This window comes from Somniosus microcephalus, chromosome 14 (assembly GCF_052327205.1).
Source record: "Somniosus microcephalus isolate GS21.2 chromosome 14, FLI_Smic_1.0, whole genome shotgun sequence".
In the NCBI taxonomy this organism is placed as follows: Eukaryota; Metazoa; Chordata; class Chondrichthyes; order Squaliformes; family Somniosidae; genus Somniosus; species Somniosus microcephalus.
In genome coordinates, this window is record NC_141000.1 from 96,928,527 (window position 1) to 96,949,146 (window position 20,620).

The 20,620-nt window shown below is 45.4% G+C and overlaps 1 protein-coding gene across 1 annotated transcript in view; it reads left to right on the forward strand.

Annotated features, from left to right (window-relative positions):
• Nucleotides 1-20,620, forward strand: part of chd1l (chromodomain helicase DNA binding protein 1-like) — a 156,090-nt gene that overhangs the window by 106,407 nt on the left and 29,063 nt on the right. The window contains exons 18-20 of the mRNA XM_086007017.1: nucleotides 6,916-7,127; nucleotides 8,796-8,894; nucleotides 20,533-20,603. Coding sequence (XP_085863143.1) covers nucleotides 6,916-7,127; nucleotides 8,796-8,894; nucleotides 20,533-20,603 — 382 coding nt within the window. The remainder of the gene's footprint in view (nucleotides 1-6,915; nucleotides 7,128-8,795; nucleotides 8,895-20,532; nucleotides 20,604-20,620) is intronic.

Genomic DNA, 20,620 nt, shown 5'->3' on the forward strand with positions numbered 1-20,620 from the left:
AAACTCGTCTCCTTGCAGCTGGCCTGTTTCTGACAAGATGGGAAACAGGAGCCAGAAGGACAAAAATGGGAAACCACTATAAAAATAGGATTAGCAAGGCAGTTAACAGGCTTTTAACTGCCTTAACTACCTGTTCCACCGGTTCCTGTCGGGTCAGTTTGGGAGCGGCTGACCCGACACTCACGAAAATCGCATGGGGGGGCGGGATGGAGGCGGATTGGGTATCTGAAGCCATTTTTTCCGATTTTCTCTACCAACCCGCCTCCTCAGGGCTATTAAAATCGAGCCCCGTGTCTCCAGATTATTAGCCCAGGTCTCTGGATTACTAGTCCAGTAACATCACCACTATGCTACCGTACCCCATAACAAGCGACCAATGCAACATCGCGGGTTTTCCATCCTCACTCATGCCTAATTTCACCCCCTAAGACTTTTATTATATGAAGAGTGCATAATCCCTTTGCTTTCCCTACCCTGAGAGAACTTTGCATTATATTTTTCATTATTTATCAATCAACTGTTGTGGCAAAGAAAAATGCTGACAGAAGTTATGTAGCAGGCTTCCATCCCACTTGCCGCAAATGTTTCTGTATTTCTTTTCAAAAAGGCAGTCATTTCCTTATGACATTGGGATGAACCAGGGATTTACAAGTAGATATCATCTACAGAGAAACTTCCATACCAATAGCAATTAGCCTCTAATTTACCTCAGGATGTGCCTAACAGTAGTTAGCCTCTAATTGACATTAGGATGTACCTATTTACAGTAAATAGATCTTGTGGTGTTAAAGTGACATGCCAGATCTACACAGCTCTATTTTAGTAGCAGAATAATATATTATGTATTATATGCCCTTATAAAATAGCATATCCTCTGATGTACCATCAGCAACATCGTAGGGGATCTACTAGGATAACATAAAAATACAGTACGAGTAGAAATGAATTACAGCCAGTAGTTCATTCCCAGGGGTTAAGATGAATAACAAACTGCTCAGATTTATAATTGCAATCTACAACAAATCCAGAAGCAGCAAACCCAATTTTTATTCAAAAGGCCAAAAATAAAGATCTTTCTTGAAAATAGTAATCAAAACAGCAGTTCTGGAATCATTAGTGGCAAGTTTCTCTGAGAGCAGTTTGCCTCTGATCTGTGCTTGCTATTATTAGAAGAAATGTGTGCGCAAAGACATCTGACTTGCATTTGCATGAAGTTTAAATTGCTGCACCTTCTTCAGGCACAGCAGGGTACCCCTCCCACTCCAAGTTCTTCTCCAGCCCGGAGGAGATGTCCTTTACCCTGGCACCGGGTAGGCAACATAGCCTTCGGGACTCACGCGCCTGGCTGCAGAGAGCAGTGTCTATCCCCCTAACTATACTGTCGCCTACTACAACCACCTTCCTTTTTACTCTCCTTGAACGGCTTCCTGTACCACAGTGCCGTGGTCAATTTGCTCGTCCTCCCCGCAGTCCCCGCACTTGTCCACAAAAGTTGCAAGAACCTCGAATCTATTGGACAAGTGCAGGGACTGAGGCTTCTGCATACTACCTCCTGGATCCCCGTACCTGCCTCACTCACAGTCACACCCTCCTGTCCCTGATCACGTGTCAATTCTAAAGTATTTAATCTAAGGGGTGTGGCTACCTCCTGGAGAAAAAGGTCCAGGTAACTTTCTCCCTCCCTGATGTCTCGCCATGTCTGCAGCTCGGACTCCAGCTCCTCAACACACAGCCGAAGTTCCTCGAGCCGTAGACACTTACCGCCATTGTAGTCGCCCTGGACAAAAATGTCCACAAGCTCCTACATATTGCAGCAACAACACATCTCCTGTTCTCCCATTATTTTATTTATTTAATTAATTAGTTTAGTGTTAATCAAATTATTTACCTCATTTAGTATATTAAATTAAATTAAATTTAGTTTTTAAAATTTAGTTAGATGTTATATGTTAACTTAAAACTTAGCCCACAGTCACTACCAATCACTTACCTGCCTCACCTGTGACGTCACACTGCCATTTTCTCTTGTTGATGTAGGTCTGCTGCTGCTTTTATCCCCGCTCTCGGGCCTCGGTCTGCTCCCATTCAGGTCTGCCACCGCTCTGCGGGAGAAGTTAGGAAAAGCAAGCACCTCCTTCTTCCACTTCACTGAACTCCCACACTTGCCAAACTCCCAGTTGTTCACTCTGGTCAGGGAGGGACAGAGCATACAAACAAAGGAGTGCACTAACAAATAGGGTCCGGGTAAGAAAAATAGGGCCATAGTACAAAAAAATGTTAAGATGTCTAAAAATGTTAAAAAGACAAATCTAAAGGCACTGCATATGAATGCATGAAGCATTCGTAATAAGTTGGACGAATTAACAGCGCAAATAGATGTAAACGGATACGATATAATTGCGATTACGGAGACATGGCTGCAGGGTGACCAAGGCTGGGAGCTGAATATCCAAGGATATTCAATATTTAGGAAGGACAGGCAAAAAGGAAAAGGAGGTGGGGTGGCGTTGTTAGTAAAGGATGAAACCAGAGCAATAGTGAGAAAGGATATTGGCTCAGAAAATCAAGATGTAGAATCAGTCTGGGTGGAGCTAAGAAGTACCAAGGGGCAGAAAACATTGGTGGGAGTTGTCTATAGGCCTCCAAACAGTAGTGGTAATGTAGGGGATGACATCAAATAGGAAATTAGAGATGCATGTAACAAGGGTACTACAATAATCATGGGTGACTTTAATCTACATATAGACTGGCCAAACCAAATTAGCAATAATACTGTGGAGGATGAATTCCTGGAGTGTGTACAAGATGGTTTTTCAGACCAGTACGTTGAGGAGCCAACTAGGGAACAGGCTAGCCTAGATTGGGTATTGAGCAATGAGAAGGGGTTAATTAATAATCTTGTTGTGTGGGATCCTTTAGGGAAGAGTGACCATAACATGTTGAATTTTTCATTAAGATGGAAAGTGAAGAAGTCCAATCTGAAACTAGGGTCCTAAATCTAAACAAAGGAAACTACGAAGGTATGAGGAGTGAGTTGGCTATGATAGATTGGGGAGCTTCATTAAAAGGCATGACGGTGGGTAGGCAATGGCTAACATTTAACAAACGAAACACAAAAGCGGCCCAACCATGGCTAACAAAATAAATTAAGGATAGTATTAGATCCAAAGAGGAGACATATAAAGTTACCAGAAAAAGTAGCAAGTCTGAGGATTGGGAGCAGTTTAGAGTTCAGCAAAAAAGGACCAAGAGATTGATTACGAGGGGAAAAATAGAGCATGAGATTAAACTTGCAAGGAACATAAAAGCGGATTGTAAAAGCTTCTACAAGTATGTAAAAAGAAAAATATTAATGAAGACAAATAAATCCCCAGGGCCTGATAATCTGCATCCCAGAGTACTAAAAGAAGTAGCCATGCAAATAGTGGATGCATTGGTTGTCATCTTCCAAAATTCTATAGATTATGGAACAGTTCCTGCAGATTGGAGGGTGGCAAATATAACCCCACTTTTTAAAAAAAGGAGGGAGAGAGAAAACAGGGAACTACAGACCAGTTAGCCTAACATCAGTAGTAGGGAACATGCTGGAGTCTATTATAAAGGATGTGATAACAGGACACTTAGAAAATATCAACGGGATTAGACAAAGTCAACATGGATTTATGAAAGGGAAATTGTGTTTGACAAACCTACTGGAGTTTTTTGAGGATGTAACTGGTAGAATAGACAAGGGAGAACCAGTGGATGTGGTGTATTTGGATTTTCAGAAGGCCTTTGATAAAGTCCCACATAAGAGGTTAGTGTGCAAAATTAAAGCACATGGGATTGGGGGTAATATACTGGCATGGATTGAAAATTGGTTAACAGACAGGAAACAGAGAGTAGGAATAAATGGGTCTTTTTCAGGGTGGCAGATGGTGACTAGTGCTTGGGCCCCAGCTATTCACAATGGGCCAGAAATTAGGATCGGGTGCTTGCCGCGCGTGCAAGCCCCCGATGTGCACTCACCCGGCGCGCCGACATCTGAAGCCTGGGCCTGCTTGGAATTCCTGTCACTGGCCCGGTTCAGATGTCGGCGCGATGTGCTTGCCTGATCCAGCGGCGTAGTTAGTGCGATGTGCCGGCTGGGATCAGGTGAGCACTGTGCAACCAATCAGGGGAGGGGAAACTTCATTCATGAGTTTGACAGTAAGAACTGTCAAACTCATGAAAAGTACAGGCGCCCAAAAGACTAGTTTAACTTTAAATAACATTTTTAAAAACATCCCAATAATTAAATAAACTATAAATAACTTTAAAAAATATTTTAAACAATTAATAAAATTTTTGAAAAAAATAATTTTTTAATAAATCGGGTCTAAAAATAAACTTACCTTACTGTAAAGTCCTTAAAAACAATGAAGCTGTGGAAAAAATGTAATAATTTTAAATAATAGACCACTTACCTTCACGAATCCAGTCCTTACGCCTCCTTTTTATATGTGTAAAAAGTTCAGGCCCTTGCATACGGGCAAACCTGTCAAAAAGAAGGAAGTTCAACGCGTGCGCGGAGAGTCCTCTGAAACCCTTGGAGGAAATGCCGGTTTCCCGCGCATGCACTGTGCATGCTGAAATCCGGCACTTCCAACGGGCCCACGCGTGAGTACACCGTCCGTACTCACGCGTTGGGACCGGAATTACTGGCCCAATATGTATCAATGATTTGGATGAGGGAACCAAATGTAATATTTTCAAGTTTGCTGACGACACGAAACTAGGTGGGATTGTGAGTTGTGAGGAGGATGCAAAAAGGCATCAAGGCGATTTAGACAAGTTGAATGAGTGGGCAAAAACATGGCAGATGCAGTATAACGTGGATAAATGTGAAGTTATCCACTTCAGTAGGAAAAACAGAAAGGCAGAGTATTATTTAAATGGTGATAGATTGGGAAATGTTGATGTACAAAGGGACCTGGGTGTCCTTGTACATCAATCACTGAAAGCAAACATGCAGGTGCAGCAAGCAGTTAGGAAGGCTTCATTGCAAGAGGATTTGAGTACAGGAGCAAGGATGTCTTACTACAGTTATACAGGGCCTTGGTGAGACCACACCTGGAGTACTGTGTGCAGTTTTGGTCTCCTTACCTAAGAAAGGATATACTTGCCATAGAGGGAGTGCAGCGAAGGTTCACCAGACTGATTCCTGGGATGGCAGGACTTTCGTATGAGGAGAGATTGGGTCGACTAGGTCTGTATTCACTAGAATTTAGAAGAATGAGAGGGGATCTCGTAGAAATGTATATAATTCTGATAGGGATGGACAGATTGGATGCAGGGAGGACGTTTCCCCTGGCTGGGGGGCCTAGAACAAGGGGTCACAGTCTCAGGATACGGGGTAGGACATTTAGGACTGAGATGAGGAGAAATTTCTTCACTCAGAGGGTGATGAACCTGTGGAATTCTCTAACACAGACAACTGTGGAGGCCAAGTCACTGAATATATTTAAGAAGGAGATAGATAGATTTCTAGACACACAAGGCATCAAGGAGTATGGGGAGAGAGCAGGATTATGGTATTGAGATAGAGGATCAGCCATGATCATATTGAATGGCGGAGCAGGCTCGAAGGGCTGAATGGCCTACTCCTGCTCCTATTTTTCTGTTTTCTATGGTATAGGCATCAGTAAAGCCATGGAGGAAGTTGTGTTCAATCTTATTCAGGAGCAAAGGAATAGCGCCCATTTTTCCTCTGCCTTGCTTCCATTTTTTAGGCGCTGTCTGGGAGCAGGAAAGAGAAAAATCGGCTTTAGCATCTTCGGCCCATTGTTCCTGCTGCTCTCAGTTTTATTCCCCTTCTTGTATTGGCAATTCTCTTCCCTCCTCTCCTGAAGGCATTGAATTCTTGAATTGTGGTTCCACTGCCTTTGATCACACTCCAGTACCTCATTGGCAATTACCTATATGTGAGTGTTGACAGGCTGTTCGATTGTGGTGCACATTACAGCCAAGTTGAATCCTGTCCCCACTAGATGTTTATATACATGGACTACCAGCAGAGATCAGTAGCTAGTGATCAGAAGCAAAATCTTTTGCTGAATTTCACCTTCCTATCCTTGCAGTGCTGTGGCCAATTGAGGTGCTTTTACCACCGTTTTGACAGAGATCAGCTAATTAGCACCGACTGGTAATCAAGCCTGGGACATTTCAAGTCTATATAGCTCAGTGACTGCTGCTTTAAACAGCTGAGTCATTGTATATCTCACTTCCTAGGATGGAAATAGTATAAAACTAACAAGTTCAAAAGATTTAACCCAAAAGAGGAATAACATGCATTTATATGTAGTGCTATTCCTGTCTTCAGGAAGTCCCAATGCGCTTTACATAAATGAATTACTTTTGAAGTATAAACACACTTGTTTTATAGGCAAACCTGGCAGCCAGTATGCGCATAGCAAGTTCCCACAAACAGTATGAGAAGAATTTGGTTTTGGTGTTGTTTGAGGATAAATGTTGGCCACCGGGAGAACTACCCTGTTCTGCTTTGAGAGGGCAGATGGGGCTTTGGTTTAATGTTTCATCCTAAAGATGGTACTGTTGACAATGAAGTGCACCTTCAGTACTGAAGCGTCAGCCTAGATTATGTTCTGATTATGGGACTTGAACTCACAACCTTCTGACTTGGGCAAGAGTTCTACCACTGATCCAAGGCTGACAGAAATACTTTACAGTCTACTCGTAACACTGTACAGTGTTTTTAAAGAAAGAACATGGATCCACATATCACTTTACCAAGTTATCAAGAGGTCCCAATCATTTCAGAGCTAATTAATTACTTTTAAAATGTGGGCATTGTTATGTTTTTTAAGGGCTTCTTAACCAATCAATATGTCTGTTTTAAATAACTATAATGCACTTTTAAACAAAAATTCTCCTCAGGATGGCTTGGTGGCAATCTTGTGGCTACAGATCTCCCTGCCTTCCAGCACTGGATAGTGAGAGCGAGGATGAATCAGAGGAAGATGAAAATGACCTCCTCGGTGATCTGGATTCTACAGATGCAGAGCAGATGTCCATTCACTATGTTCTTGGGGATGTCACTCACCCAAAAGCTGCTGACAAAGAGGATGTAATAATAGTGCACTGTGTTGGCAAGTATTAAAGAAGTCTTGTGTCTAGAATGAAAGAACCTAGTCCCGTTCACCCATCACCCTTGTGCTCGCTGACCTACATTGGCTCCCGGTCCGGCAACGCCTTAATTTTAAAATTCTCATCCATGGGTTCAAATCCCTCCATGACCTCCTCCAGCCATACAACCCTCCGAGTTCTCTGTGCGCCTCCACTTCTGGCCTTTTGTGGGTCCCCGATTTTCATCGCTGCACCATTGGTGGCCGTGCCTTCAACTGCCTAGGCCCTGAGCTCTCGAATTCCCTCCCTAAACCTCTCCACCTCGCTACCTTTCTCTCCTTAAAACGCTCCTTAAAACCTACTATCATCTGTCCTAATATCCCCTTATGTGGCTCAGTGTCAAATTTTGTTTGATAACATTCCTGTGAAGCGCCTTGGGACGTTTTACTACGTTAAAGGTGCTATATAAATGCAAGTTGTTGTCCCATATATACTCCCGCTCAATAAACTCCTGCTCAGTCAACACTATCAGGCTCCCCTTGACAGAGTAATGTTAGGTTTGTGACTTGACACCTTCATTGCACTTGGAGTCAAACCAGTAGATCCTCTGCCTTTAGACATACTGGCTCTCCTAAATCTGGTCAGGTGGATTGACCCTCTGGCCCGAATGACCTCCTTCTGCGCCGTAAATTTCTATGATTCTATGACCCTATAAGAGGCCAGCAGCATCTGCTACAGCTGATTGGACTGGTGTAGCAAAAGCAGGGATTTCTTTTCCAGTTCTGACCTACAGGAAACTTTGGTTTATCCGGAGGTTAACTGTCCAGAATGCTCGAGCCACCGGCAAAAATCAGGAGCCGTTTCGTTAGTTTTTTTTTCTTTTTGTTGCTTTTTTTTCACCAGTCAGGCTCTGCAAGGTCTCGCTGAAGCTGTTGCTAAGCTACAGAGACGCTTGCAAGGTACGGCCGACTGTTTAGAAGCTGTTAGGGTTTGTTGCCAGATACGGAGCTCAAAATCTCCGTATGTTTCAACATTAGCGCTGGTTTGTCCGGCAGTTTTGATGGGACGGCAACAGCTCGGTCCCGTCGGTGCCGGATAGCACAAAGTTTCCTGTACTTCCTTCTAAGGAAGCTGCCTGTAATTTCCTCATCATTCGGATTAATTCCTAAAAGAAGCCTGAATGACACTGCTGCTGAAACTGCTACTTTATTCACACCTGTGCAAGTAGGTTATTACCAGACCAAACAATCATCTGTTGTTCCTGAAAGCCCATGAATGTGACCAATTCGGCCCTACACGTACTGCTGCAAAGGAGTACCACAAACCTGAAGAGAAAGAATGCTATAACTCAATGAGGCAGAGCACCAGTGCAAGTTTGAGGTGGATGAAAAAGAGCAACAGCACAAACACAAAGCTGAAGAAAAGGCGAAGTAATATTGACACACTAGCCCTTTGATTACCCCACAAAGTGTTTCTGAAAATTTACGTTGCTGGATTCTCACAGCAGCACAATGTGCAGAGCGCTTATTTGTGAGTAAAATATTAAAATGAATTAATTTTAAGAGACAGAGACTGTCTCTTTATGAAACCAGTTTGGTTCAGTCCAAATGATGGCTGCTTAAGACATTGAATTTTTTGTTTCGTTTGTCTTGCACTAAACATTGTTTTCTTTCAATTTTTACTATTTCCAGACGACTCTGGAAGATGGGGAAAAGGAGGTTTGTTTTCAGCATTGGAAGCTAGATCTGATGAACCAAGAAAACAGTATGGGCAAGCAGGAAAAATGAAAGGTAAGGGAGACCAGAATTTTAACAATTTGTACTTTTCTCTTTTATTCCCTTTATTTATTTTTAAATTGCCTGCACCCTAAACCTCATTGAATCATTTTACGATATAAATGTGCAAGTTTATTGAATAAAATATCTTGAGTTTGGCATAGATTTATATTCAGGTTTGCAATGATGTTTCGCCTTACTGATTTCAACATCATAGTACCCAGCACTGGGGGTGGGGGGCGGGGAGGGATAATGGATTAATCTGTCGATTTTTTAATAACTTTAGTGCTCCATATAGCTATCTACAAATCTTGGTATTTATTTGATAAGAAAACATTAGGTAAAGCTATTACTAATGTTTGGCTCGTTAGGTAGAATGCACCTCACTATATCATTTTCAGTTCTGATCCATCAAGAAACGATAAGGACCCATGATATGCAATGGGAATTCTCTTGCAATGAGCTGCATGAATTCACGAAAAAAGGAAGACTTGCATTAATATAGCGCCTTTCATGACCTCAGGACGTCACAAAGCACCTTACAGCCAATTAAGCACTTTTGAAGTGTAGTCACTGTTGTAATGCTTTGACTCCTCAAGTTAACAAGGAATTTGGACTGTGGTGCTCAAAGATAGCCACCATATTAATATAATAAAGAGCTCCCAATTTCATTTTTTGTACTGAGCATAATGTATTTACAAGAATTATGAAAAATATTAAAATTACCTATCTTTGATATAGTATCCTTTAGTTTTTCAATTTAGTTCAAATTTCCCCAAACATTTAGCCCTTTCCTTTTCCTCGCTGTGTTTGTGTATCTTTTTTTTCTGCCTTTTGATCCCTTACCTTTTGATTCTCGGTATTCCTCTGATCTTTTTCTTTTGGTAGGATCTTCTTCATCCTTTCAATTTTGATCAACCTTCATAAGCAAAACTGCCTCCCCACCTGGCCCTAGCTATTCTGGGGGGAATTTTAACCCCAGAAACAGGTTGGTTTGGGTCGGGTGGGAGGTTAAAGAGTTTTTTAAAAAACTGGACCCGATCCCAACCTGCCCAGTTCCGGTTTTAACAGGCAGGACGGGAGGCGGACAGCGAACCCGCTCCCAGCAGGCAGGTCGCCCATTTAAATATTATAAAAAGGCTGGCATGCCTCATGGTGATCCACCATTTCTAATTTAACTGTGGGTGGACGGGATTCCCTGGCCTCGAGGAACCTGCCAGCTAAAGGGAGACGAGGACTGCTGGATCCAGAACGTAAGTGCCTTCCCATTTACCTGCTGGATCCAGCGTCCTTGCCTCATCCACCCCCTCGCGATTGAACACCCTGCCGACCCTTCCAATCTCCCCCCAAGGCCTCTGACCTCCCCCCCCAGGACGCTGCCAATGTCTCCCGATCTCTCTCCCCACCCCCCCCCCCCCAAGGCTTCCGATGTCTCCCGACCTTCCGACGTCCCCCCTTAGGCCCCGATCGCCTTTCCGGCCTTCCGACCTCCCCTCTCTAGCCCCCGATCGCCTTCCCAGCTGCTCCCCGACTGCCCCCCTCCCCCCAAACCTCCTCCGGCCCTGATCTTCCTCTGGCCCCGATCCTCCTCCGGCCCCTGACCACCCACCCCCCCGATCCTTCTCTGCCCCAATCCTCCTCCGGCCCCCAACCACACCCCCAATCCTTCTCGGGCTTCCCCCCTCCAGCCCGATCCTTCTCCAGCCCCCGACCACCTCATTGATCCTCCTCCGGCCCCCATTCCCACCCACCCCCCTCGATCCATCTCCAGCTCTGATCCTCCTTCAACCCCCGACCACACCGCCCCTCCCGATCCTTCTCCGACCTCCCCCCTCCGGCCCTTTCTCCTGGGTTTCCCGACCGCTTTCCAGTGCCCTCCCCACCCTGCTTAAAATGCTGGCCTCTCTATCACATAAAGCACTTTGAGCTTCCATTTTTGAGTGTGATTATTGTGTTGCTGCACCTCTGCTTTTGCCTCCTTTGGAAAGAACTGTGGTGTGTTTCCAGAACATTACCATTTTCTGCAGTACAGGCTTGGTAAAGACTACATTTTTGCTTGGCCACTGTCAAATTCAGGTGAGTGCAGTTCCACCCAGCTGGAGGATGGTGGAGAGGTGTTGGAGAAGCAACCATGGTGGTCAGCCATGTCAAAGGCTGCAGACAGGTTGAGAAGGACGAGGCGGGATAATTTACCACTGTCATAGTCACATAGGATGACATTTTTGACTTTGATAAGAGCTGTTTTGGCATTGTGGCAGGGGTGGAAACCTGTTGAGGGTTTCAAATATTGAGTTCCAGGAAAGATGGGCACAGATTTGGGAGGTGACAGCATATTCAAGGACTTTGGAGAGGAAAGGGAGGACAAAGAAGGAGATATTAGTAAGGGTGACCAAAAGCTTGGTCAAAGAGGTGGGTTTTCAGGAGGGTCTTAAAGCAGGAGAAGGGTGGTGGAGAGACAGATGGTTTAGGTTAGGGAATCGTAGAGCATGGGGGCTAGATGGCAAAAAGCACGGCCACCAATGGTGGAGTGAAGGGAGGGGTGCATGCACAAGAGGCCAGTTAAAGGAATGGAGTTCGGTGGTAGCAGGGTAGGGTTGTAGGAATGGAGGAGTTTACAGAGATAGGGGGAGACAAGGCAACAAAGCATTTAAACACAAGGATCAGAATTTAAATGTTTTTAGCTGTTGGGGGACCGGAAGCCAATGTAGGTTAGGAAGGACGGGGTGATGGGTCAGCAGGACTTGGTATTGAATAGGATATGGGCAGCAGTGTTTTGGATGAGTTCAATTTTATGGAGACCGGCCATTTACGGAGGCCGGCCAGAAAAGTATTGTAATAGTTGAGTCTGGAGGTGACAAAAGCATGGATGAGGGTATCAGCAGCAGAGGGGTGAGGCAGATGCAGAAGCGGAGGCAGGCAGTATTACGGAGGCGGTCTTTGTGACAGAGAGTATATGGGGTTGGAAGCTCAGCTAGGGGTCGAATAGGACGTTAAGATTGCGAATAGTCTGGTTCAGACTGACACAGTGGCCAGGCAGGGGGATGGACTCCGTGGCAAGGGTACAGAGTTTGTGGCAGTGGATGAAGTTAATGTCTTCAGTCATTTCAATGTTTAACTGGAGAAAATTGCGGCTTATCCAAGGCTGGATATTGGACAAGCAGTCTGACAACAACAACAACTTGTATATAGCGCCTTTAACGCAGTAAAACATCCCGAGGCGCTTCACAGGAGTGTTATAAAACAAAATTTGACGCGAGCCACATAGGGAGAAATTAGGGCAGATGACCAAAAGCTTGGTCAAAGAGGTAGGTTTTAAGGAGTGTCTTAAAGGAGGAAAGAGAGGTAGCGAGGCGGAGAGGTTTAGGGAGGAGATTCCAGAACTTAGGGACTGGGCAGCTGAAGGCACGGCCACCAGGGTTGAACGGTTAAAATCAGGAATTAGAGGAGCACAGCTATCTCTGGGTGGGGGTGGGGGGCGGGTTGCGGTGCTGGAGGAGATTACAGAGATAGGGAGGAGCGAGGCCATGGGGGGATTTGAAAACAAGGATGAGAATTTTAAAATCAAGGGGTTGCTTAACTGTGAGCCAATGTAGGTCAGCGAGCAAGTTTGGACACAGGCAGCTGAGTTTTGGATGACCTCAAGTTTAAGTAGTGTAGAATGTGGGCGGCCAGCCAGGAATGCATTGGAATAATCAAGTCTAGAGGTAACAAAGGCATGGATGAGGGTTTCAGCAGCAGATGAGCTGAGACAAGGACGTAGACGGGCGATGTTAGAGGTGGAAATAGACGGTCTTAGTTATGGCACGGGTATGTGGTCGGAAGCGCATTTCAGGGTCAGATATGACACCAAGGTTACGAACAGTCTGGTTCAGCCTCAGACAGATGCTGGGGAGAGGGATGGAGTCAGTGGAAAAGAGTTTGTGGCAGGGACTGAAGACAATGGCTTCAAATCTGCCATTTTCACCCCTGTTAGGGGACCGGGAGCCAATGTAAGTCAGCAAGGACAGGGGTGATGGGTCAGCAGGACTTGGTACTGAGAGTGGTGGTGAGGTAGAGCTGGGTGTCGTCAGCATACATGTGGAAACTGATGCTGTGATTACTGATGTCACCAAGGGGCAGCATGTAGATAAGAAATAGGAGGGGGCCAAGGATAGATCCTTGGGGGACACCAGAGGTAACAATGTGGGAGCGGGAAGAAAAGCCATTGCAGGTGATTCTCTGGCTGTGATTAGATAGATAAGAATGGAACCAGGCAAGTGCAATCCCACCCAGCTGGACGACGGTGGAGAGGCATTGGAGGAGGATGGAGTGGTCAACCGTGTCAAAGGCTGCAGAGAAGTCAAGAAGGACGAGGAGGGATAGTTCACCTTTGTCACAGTCACAAAGGATGTCATTTGTGACTTTGATGAGAGCCGTTTCGGTACTATGGCAGAGGCGGAAAGCTGATTGGAGGGATTCAAACGTGGAGTTTCGGGAAAGATGGGCATGGATTTGGGAGGCGACAACATATTCAAGGACTTGGGAGAGGGAAGGGAGGTTGTAGATGGGGTGGTAGTTTGCAAGGACGGAGAGGTCAAGGGTTGTTTTTTTGAGGCGAGGGGTGATGACGGCAGATTTGAAGGAGAGGGGACAGTGCCTGAGGAGAGAGAATCGTTAACAATATCAGTTAACATGGGAGCCAGAAAAGGAAGTTGAGTGGCCAGCAGTTTAGTGGGAATACGGTCGAGGGAGCAGAAAGTGGATCTCCTGGAGAAGATGAGCGCGGAGAGGTCATGAGGGGAAATCGGAGAGAAACTGGAGAAAGATGCAAGTTCAGTGCTAGGGTGGGGTGGGGGTTGGGGACGGGGATAGGGACGGGGGGTGGGGACGTGGAACCTAGAGGAAGTTTGGCCCGTGGGCTAGGGGAAGGAAGGGAAGTGGCAGAGGCAGCTGATCGGATGGTCCCAAAATTAGAGACAAAGAAGTCCATGAGCTCCTCGCACTTGTTGGAGGTGAGCGTGGAGAAGACAGGGGAGAGGGTTTTAAGAAGACGGTTAGCAGTAGAGAAAAGAAGCCGGGTGTTATCTTTGCAATCCAGAATGATTCTGACGGTATTGTAGGCAGTGTAGATGATAGCATAAAATTACAAAGGTATGTCGATAGATTAAATGAATGGGCAAAACTGTGGCAAATGAATTTCAGTGTAAGCAAATGTGAGGTCATCCACTTTGGACCTAAAAAGGATAGAACAGGGTACTTTCCAAATGGTGAAAAGCTAAAAACAGTGGAGGTCCAAAGAGACTTGGGGGGTCCAGGTACATAGATCATTAAAATGTCATGAACAGGTTTGGAAAATAATGAAAAAGGCTAATGGAATGCTGGCCTTTATATCTAGAGGACTAGAATACAAGGGGGTAGAAGTTCTGCTGCAGCTATACAAAACCCTGGTGAGACCACACCTGGAGTACTGTGAGCAGTTCTGGGCACCACACCTTAGGAAGGATATATTGGCCTTGGAGGGAGTGCAGCGTAGGTTTACCAGAATGATACCTGGACTCCAGGGGTTAAATTACGAGGAGAGAGTACACAAATTAGTGTTGCATTCCCTAGAATTTAGAAGGTTAAGGGGTGATCTGTTCGAAGTTTTCAAGTTATTAAGGGCAACAGATATGGTAGATAGAGAGAAACTATTTCTGCTGGTTAAGGAGTCTAGGACTATGGGGACATAGTCTAAAAATTGGAGACAGACCTTTCAGGAGTGAAATTAGGAAACACTTTGACACATAAAGGGTGGTAGAAGTTTGGAACTCTCTTCCGCAAACGGCAGTTGATGCTAGATCAATTGTTAATTTTAAATCTGAGATTGATAGATTTCTGTTAACCAAAAGTATTAAGGGATATGGGGCAAAGGCGGGTATATGGAGTTAGGTTGCAGATTAGCTGTGATCTCATTTCAATTTCAATTTCAATTTCAATTTCAATTTTATTCATCACATAACTAAATACAAGAAGTGAAATCTAGTCAGTGAAATGCTTTTCTCTTGACGAGCCGAGAGCACCAAGCAGCAAGAACACTGAGCTGCCTGGTACGCACGGAGCTCGCAAGGACGGCAGCCATCTTCATCGGCGCCATCACAAAAAAACACATACCGACATATACACGCATACATACTTTAAATATAAATAAAGCAGACATAAAATAAATAAAAGACAGCACATAAAATGAACAAGCAATAATGTAAAAAATGTAATTTCTGCAGTAATTACATTGATATTTCTACCCAGGCTTCTAGAATAATCTCTGGCTACAGGGTGGCCGCCCTGGGAGAGCATCGTGAGGAACTCACAACTTATAATTAAATAAATTTAATTAATTAATAAAATTAAGTAAATAAAGTGCTCCCTCGGTCTCTCTCGATGTTTCCCCTCGGTCTCTCTCGATGTTTCCCCTCGGTCTTTCTCGATGTTTCCCCTCGGTCTTTCTCGATGTTTCCCCTCGGTCTTTCTCGATGTTTCCCCTCGGTCTTTCTCGATGTTTCCCCTCGGTCTTTCTCGATGTTTCCCCTCGGTCTTTCTCGATGTTTCCCCTCGGTCTTTCTCGATGTTTCCCCTCGGTCTTTCTCGATGTTTCCCCTCGGTCTTTCTCGATGTTTCCCCTCGGTCTTTCTCGATGTTTCCCCTCGGTCTTTCTCGATGTTTCCCCTCGGTCTTTCTCGATGTTTCCCCTCGGTCTTTCTCGATGTTTCCCCTCGGTCTTTCTCGATGTTTCCCCTCGGTCTTTCTCGATGTTTCCCCTCGGTCTTTCTCGATGTTTCCCCTCGGTCTTTCTCGATGTTTCCCCTCGGTCTTTCTCGATGTTTCCCCTCGGTCTTTCTCGATGTTTCCCCTCGGTCTTTCTCGATGTTTCCCCTCGGTCTTTCTCGATGTTTCCCCTCGGTCTTTCTCGATGTTTCCCCTCGGTCTTTCTCGATGTTTCCCCTCGGTCTTTCTCGATGTTTCCCCTCGGTCTTTCTCGATGTTTCCCCTCGGTCTTTCTCGATGTTTCCCCTCGGTCTTTCTCGATGTTTCCCCTCGGTCTTTCTCGATGTTTCCCCTCGGTCTTTCTCGATGTTTCCCCTCGGTCTTTCTCGATGTTTCCCCTCGGTCTTTCTCGATGTTTCCCCTCGGTCTTTCTCGATGTTTCCCCTCGGTCTTTCTCGATGTTTCCCCTCGGTCTTTCTCGATGTTTCCCCTCGGTCTTTCTCGATGTTTCCCCTCGGTCTTTCTCGATGTTTCCCCTCGGTCTCTCTCGATGTTTCCCCTCTCTCTCTCTCTCGATGTTTCCTCTCAGTCTTTCTCGATGTTTCCTCTCGGGTTCCTCTCCAGCTCTTGCTCCTTCAAACTGTCCTCTCTCCAGCTCTCGCTCCTTCAAACTGTCCTCTCCAGCTCTCGCTCCTTCAAACTGTCCTCTCTCCAGCTCTCGCTCCTTCAAACTGTCCTCTCCAGCTCTCGCTCCTTCAAACTGTCCTCTCTCCAGCTCTCGCTCCTTCAAACTGTCCTCTCTCCAGCTCTCGCTCCTTCAAACTGTCCTCTCCAGCTCTCGCTCCTTCAAACTGCTCTCTCCAACTCTCGCTCCTTCCATATTGAATAGCGAAACAGGCTCGAGGGGCTCAATGGACTACTCCTGTTCCTATGTTCCAATACAGAGGCAGTAGAGGCTTAAAGAGACATGGTGGAGTGATAGAGCTGAGTGTCGTCAGCGAATATGTGGAACCTGACTGTACGGACTGCATTATACCAACCTCGGCGGGTCCGTGGTGGGTCCCAACCTTGCTGCCGGCTCCAGCCCGCTGTCCAAAATGATTTTCCCCTGATTGGGCTTGTTCAGCCCGCCCAGCGCGTTTGCCGGCCAATTGAAGGAAAGTGGGTCTGATGATGTCATTTGATGACGTGTCATCAGCCGGTTTCCTTAAAGGGACAGTGCGCAAATTGATTTTTAACATTTGTGCTGTCAGTGTTCTACAGCATTGAGGTGCTGCAAACACTGACCAGCACTGCACAAAGGTGCACGGCTACACCCAGGCTCTCCCTTGATTCCCTCCATATACTTATGGAGGGATTCACAGCACGCAGGGAGGTTTTCTTCCCTTCCAATGGGCAGAAGAGAACTCCCAAGAAGACCAACGCAGCCTGATTGTACATTGCATAGGAGGACACAAGCAGGGATGTCGTCAAGAGGACCAGACTGCAGTGGTGCAAACCTTTCAATGATCTCAGTAGATCACGAAACGTTACTGCAGAGCTACACTCAACCTCATCCTGCTGTGCCACTCATCACATCCCCATCATTCTGCCTTCCCTACCCTACTCCTGCACATCCTTACTCACACTAACTTGCCTTGCACCTCTACCCATCCCTCTTAATCTACATTATCATTTCCCCATCTCACTAGCCACCCCTCACACTCACCCTCATCCTAGTGCAATCATACCAACTAACAACACACAGGGGTAGCCACTTGGGTGTTTTAGCCAATGTTCATGTAAAGTTTCTGTTAATGTGGTGTCAAACATTAAAACCTTTGTTTTGAACACTTTGCGTTCTTGGACAGATGAGTGTGCACCTTTGGAAGTGGCTTAGTGAGTTGTAGTGAATGGTGAGACATAACGGTACCCCCTGCAATGGTGAGGAGTGTGAAAGGAGTGGCTTGGGCATTGTAGGGATGCTTTATGGTGTTGGTGTGGGGTGGTGCCAAGCTGGCGTATCATGTGGCAGCCAGGGTGTACAGCGTCAAGTGAAGTAAATCTGGCATGGTGAGGCCATCCCTGGTGTCCTGGGCAGTAATGTGGTTGGGTGCTGATGCCCTGTGTCCTGTGCAGCATCAGTTGATTGCGGAGAAGGTTGGTGTTGTTGCTGGTGTGCCTGGTGCTGCTGGTGTTGGGGCTGATCGTGGTGGGATTCTGAGGACCAAGGTGAGATAGTTTCAAGGGCACCGATGCTAATGGAATAGATGGCAGTTGAACTTGAGATGACAGAAGCAATCTGTCACTGGTGAGAGAGGTTGTTCCAATGAGGTGACACTAGATACAGAGTTTGCTCCAAACACTTGCAACCTGCATGAAGCTCAATCTGTCTTCCAAATGCAGTAAGCAACAGCTTCTGAGCTTGGAAAGTGAACAGCTGTGGGATAGGAGCTTTTATAGCACATTTCAAGCTGTCAAGTAATGAGTTGATTCCATGGCCATTCAACTCCCGCCCTGCTTACCTGACGTGATCCCTAAGCAGTGTGGACCCTGTGGGCGACCTGGTAAACTCTGAAGCTGAGCTGAAAATTGTTCTTATTGCTCTGTTACCAAGGTCATAATGACCTTAATTGCCTCCCCTGCCGCTGCATGTCGGGTCTGCTCAGCGCTGACAGACCCGACATTTGGGGTGGCGGCGGGTTGACAGTGGGGTTCCGACCTACTGTCAAGAAAATGTTTCTTCCCACCCGATCTGTCACCGATCCTGTCCGCTGACCCTCTGGAAAATTCCCCCCTTTGTCTCTGGATGATGTCACCAAGGGGCGAAATGTAGATGAGGAAGAGGAGGGGGCCACGGAAAACAACATACTTATTTAGTATAACTACAGTTTCCGTGTTGAATAAGGGAGGTTGCATGTTTAATTGGTTATTTTTGTATTTTACTTGATCACTTTTTGGCGATCAGGGAGAAACTTTGCAAAACTGCCTTTCAGAAAATGAAACAAGTGGGATCGGGTTAATGATAGGGTAGATTGTACATGTTCGGTGGATAAACAGGTTTGATGGACCAAATCACCTTTTCTTGTTCCAATGCTTTCTCCTGGTCTTTTACAATCCATCACAATATTAAACAGTAGACCATCGTTTAGTGCATTTAACAAGACATCAACGGGCCATAATATCTTCTGTATGATGCTTTTAAGTACAAGACTCTAACATAACAGACCTGAAGCAGCTGCTTGAAATTTTAAAGGTGTTTAAAAATACATATTGGAGGACTTCAGTGGAGCAATTGTGTTGACTTGTGAATCTATTATTTAATCGGGAAGTCTCATTAAGCACAAGAAATATGTTGCATGCAGCAAGGGAAGCTTAAATATGATCAAATAGTGCTGTGAAAAACAGTGATGAGAAAAGTGAGATTCATATACTATGTCAAAATGGCAGTGCAAAACACAACTCTAAGAATAAAACTAGCCATCAATTAATAAAATAATTAAACAATTAAATCAAGCACACTTTAATTATTAAAGACAGTGATGCAATCCTTATTTGTGTAATTTATCATTGGTATTGTTAAAACCCCCTTTTTGATTCCAAATGATTCGACGTTGACCCGTATTGGTAGCCGTGATTAAATTTTATTCAGCACAAGCAAGGATCAGTACAATTACTGTATCTTAAGCAGCAGTTTACAAGGTATAATGAAAAGTTTTACTACCCCGTTATGCCTTGGGTAGAAGTCGCGGCAGGATGTCTGTACCCTCTGGCCCATGCCCCCCGGCCCTGTCCTTTGAGTGTCTCCTAGAATTCCCAGAATTCTTCTCAAGGCTTCTACGCTTAGCCCCTGCTGGGGTCCCCTTCTTGTACCATTATTTTCAATTCAAACCTATGGGACCTAACACTGGCTTACACACAACCATCCTTTTCCCCCCATAGGCCCTCCTGGGCCACCTGACCATACACAGTTCTTTCCCTTCTGTAATTTTCCCACAGCAGTTAAATTATTTTCAAGAATTATAGTTCTGCACGTAGGCCTCTTCCCTATCTGTCTGCTTTGCGACCTAATCAGTCCAGTTCCTATGGTTGAGCAGATCCCAGCCCCAGCTGCGTCTTGTTTTTCTCAAGCCTTTACAACTCCTGCCTTTTCAAGGTCTGTAACTTTCTGCCTTTTGAATGTGCCATTGCTCAGTTATATGTACTATTTTAAAACGGAGTGACTGCTGCCAACGAACCGGAAGCTGTGCAGAAGTGTACTGCGCACTCCAACAACCGGAAGCATGATGTTTCTGCTTTTTTAAAAACGATCACACTAATGAGCTCACTCCCTTCCCAGCTTTCTGGCTTTTTCACCGTTTGTTCCCTTCCTGGCATTCCGGCTTTTTCACCAGTTCGCTCCCTTCCTGGCTTTTTCACCAGTTTGCTCCCTTCCCAGAATTTTCACCAGCTCGCTCCCTTCCCGGCTTTTTCACTGGCTCGCTCCGTTCCCGGCTTCCCGGCTTTTTTACCAGCTCGCTCCCTTCCCGGCTTCCTGGCTTTTTCACCAGCTCACTTCCTTCCCGGCTTTTTCACCAGCTCGCTCCCTTCCTGGCTTTCCAGCTTTTTCACCAGCTCGCTCCCTTCCTGACTTTCCAGCTTTTTCACCAGCTCGCTCCCTTCCCAGTTTTTATAATTTTTTTTTAACGAACCCGCTCCTGTGACGATCCGGCAGCGCGCATGCGCAGGCCGCTTCCGGTTTGTTGGCAGCAGTCGCGTCCATTTTAAAATGGTTGCAGCTAACCACTATTTTCCCATCTACCCTTCTGCTAAGCCAGTTACTTTGCCTTGTAAGCTAGTTATGATTGTCTACATATATATGCGTATAAAGAAAATAAGTGTTAATAAAAAAAATGAATAAGCAAAAAGACTATAATCTTACAGTATTTGTATTACAATTATTTTGTCATTCCAGACCTTTCTCTGGGTAGTGTTCTTTTATTTCCCATTGATGACAAGGAGTCAAGAAATACAGGACAAGACTTGGTATGTAGGAATAGATT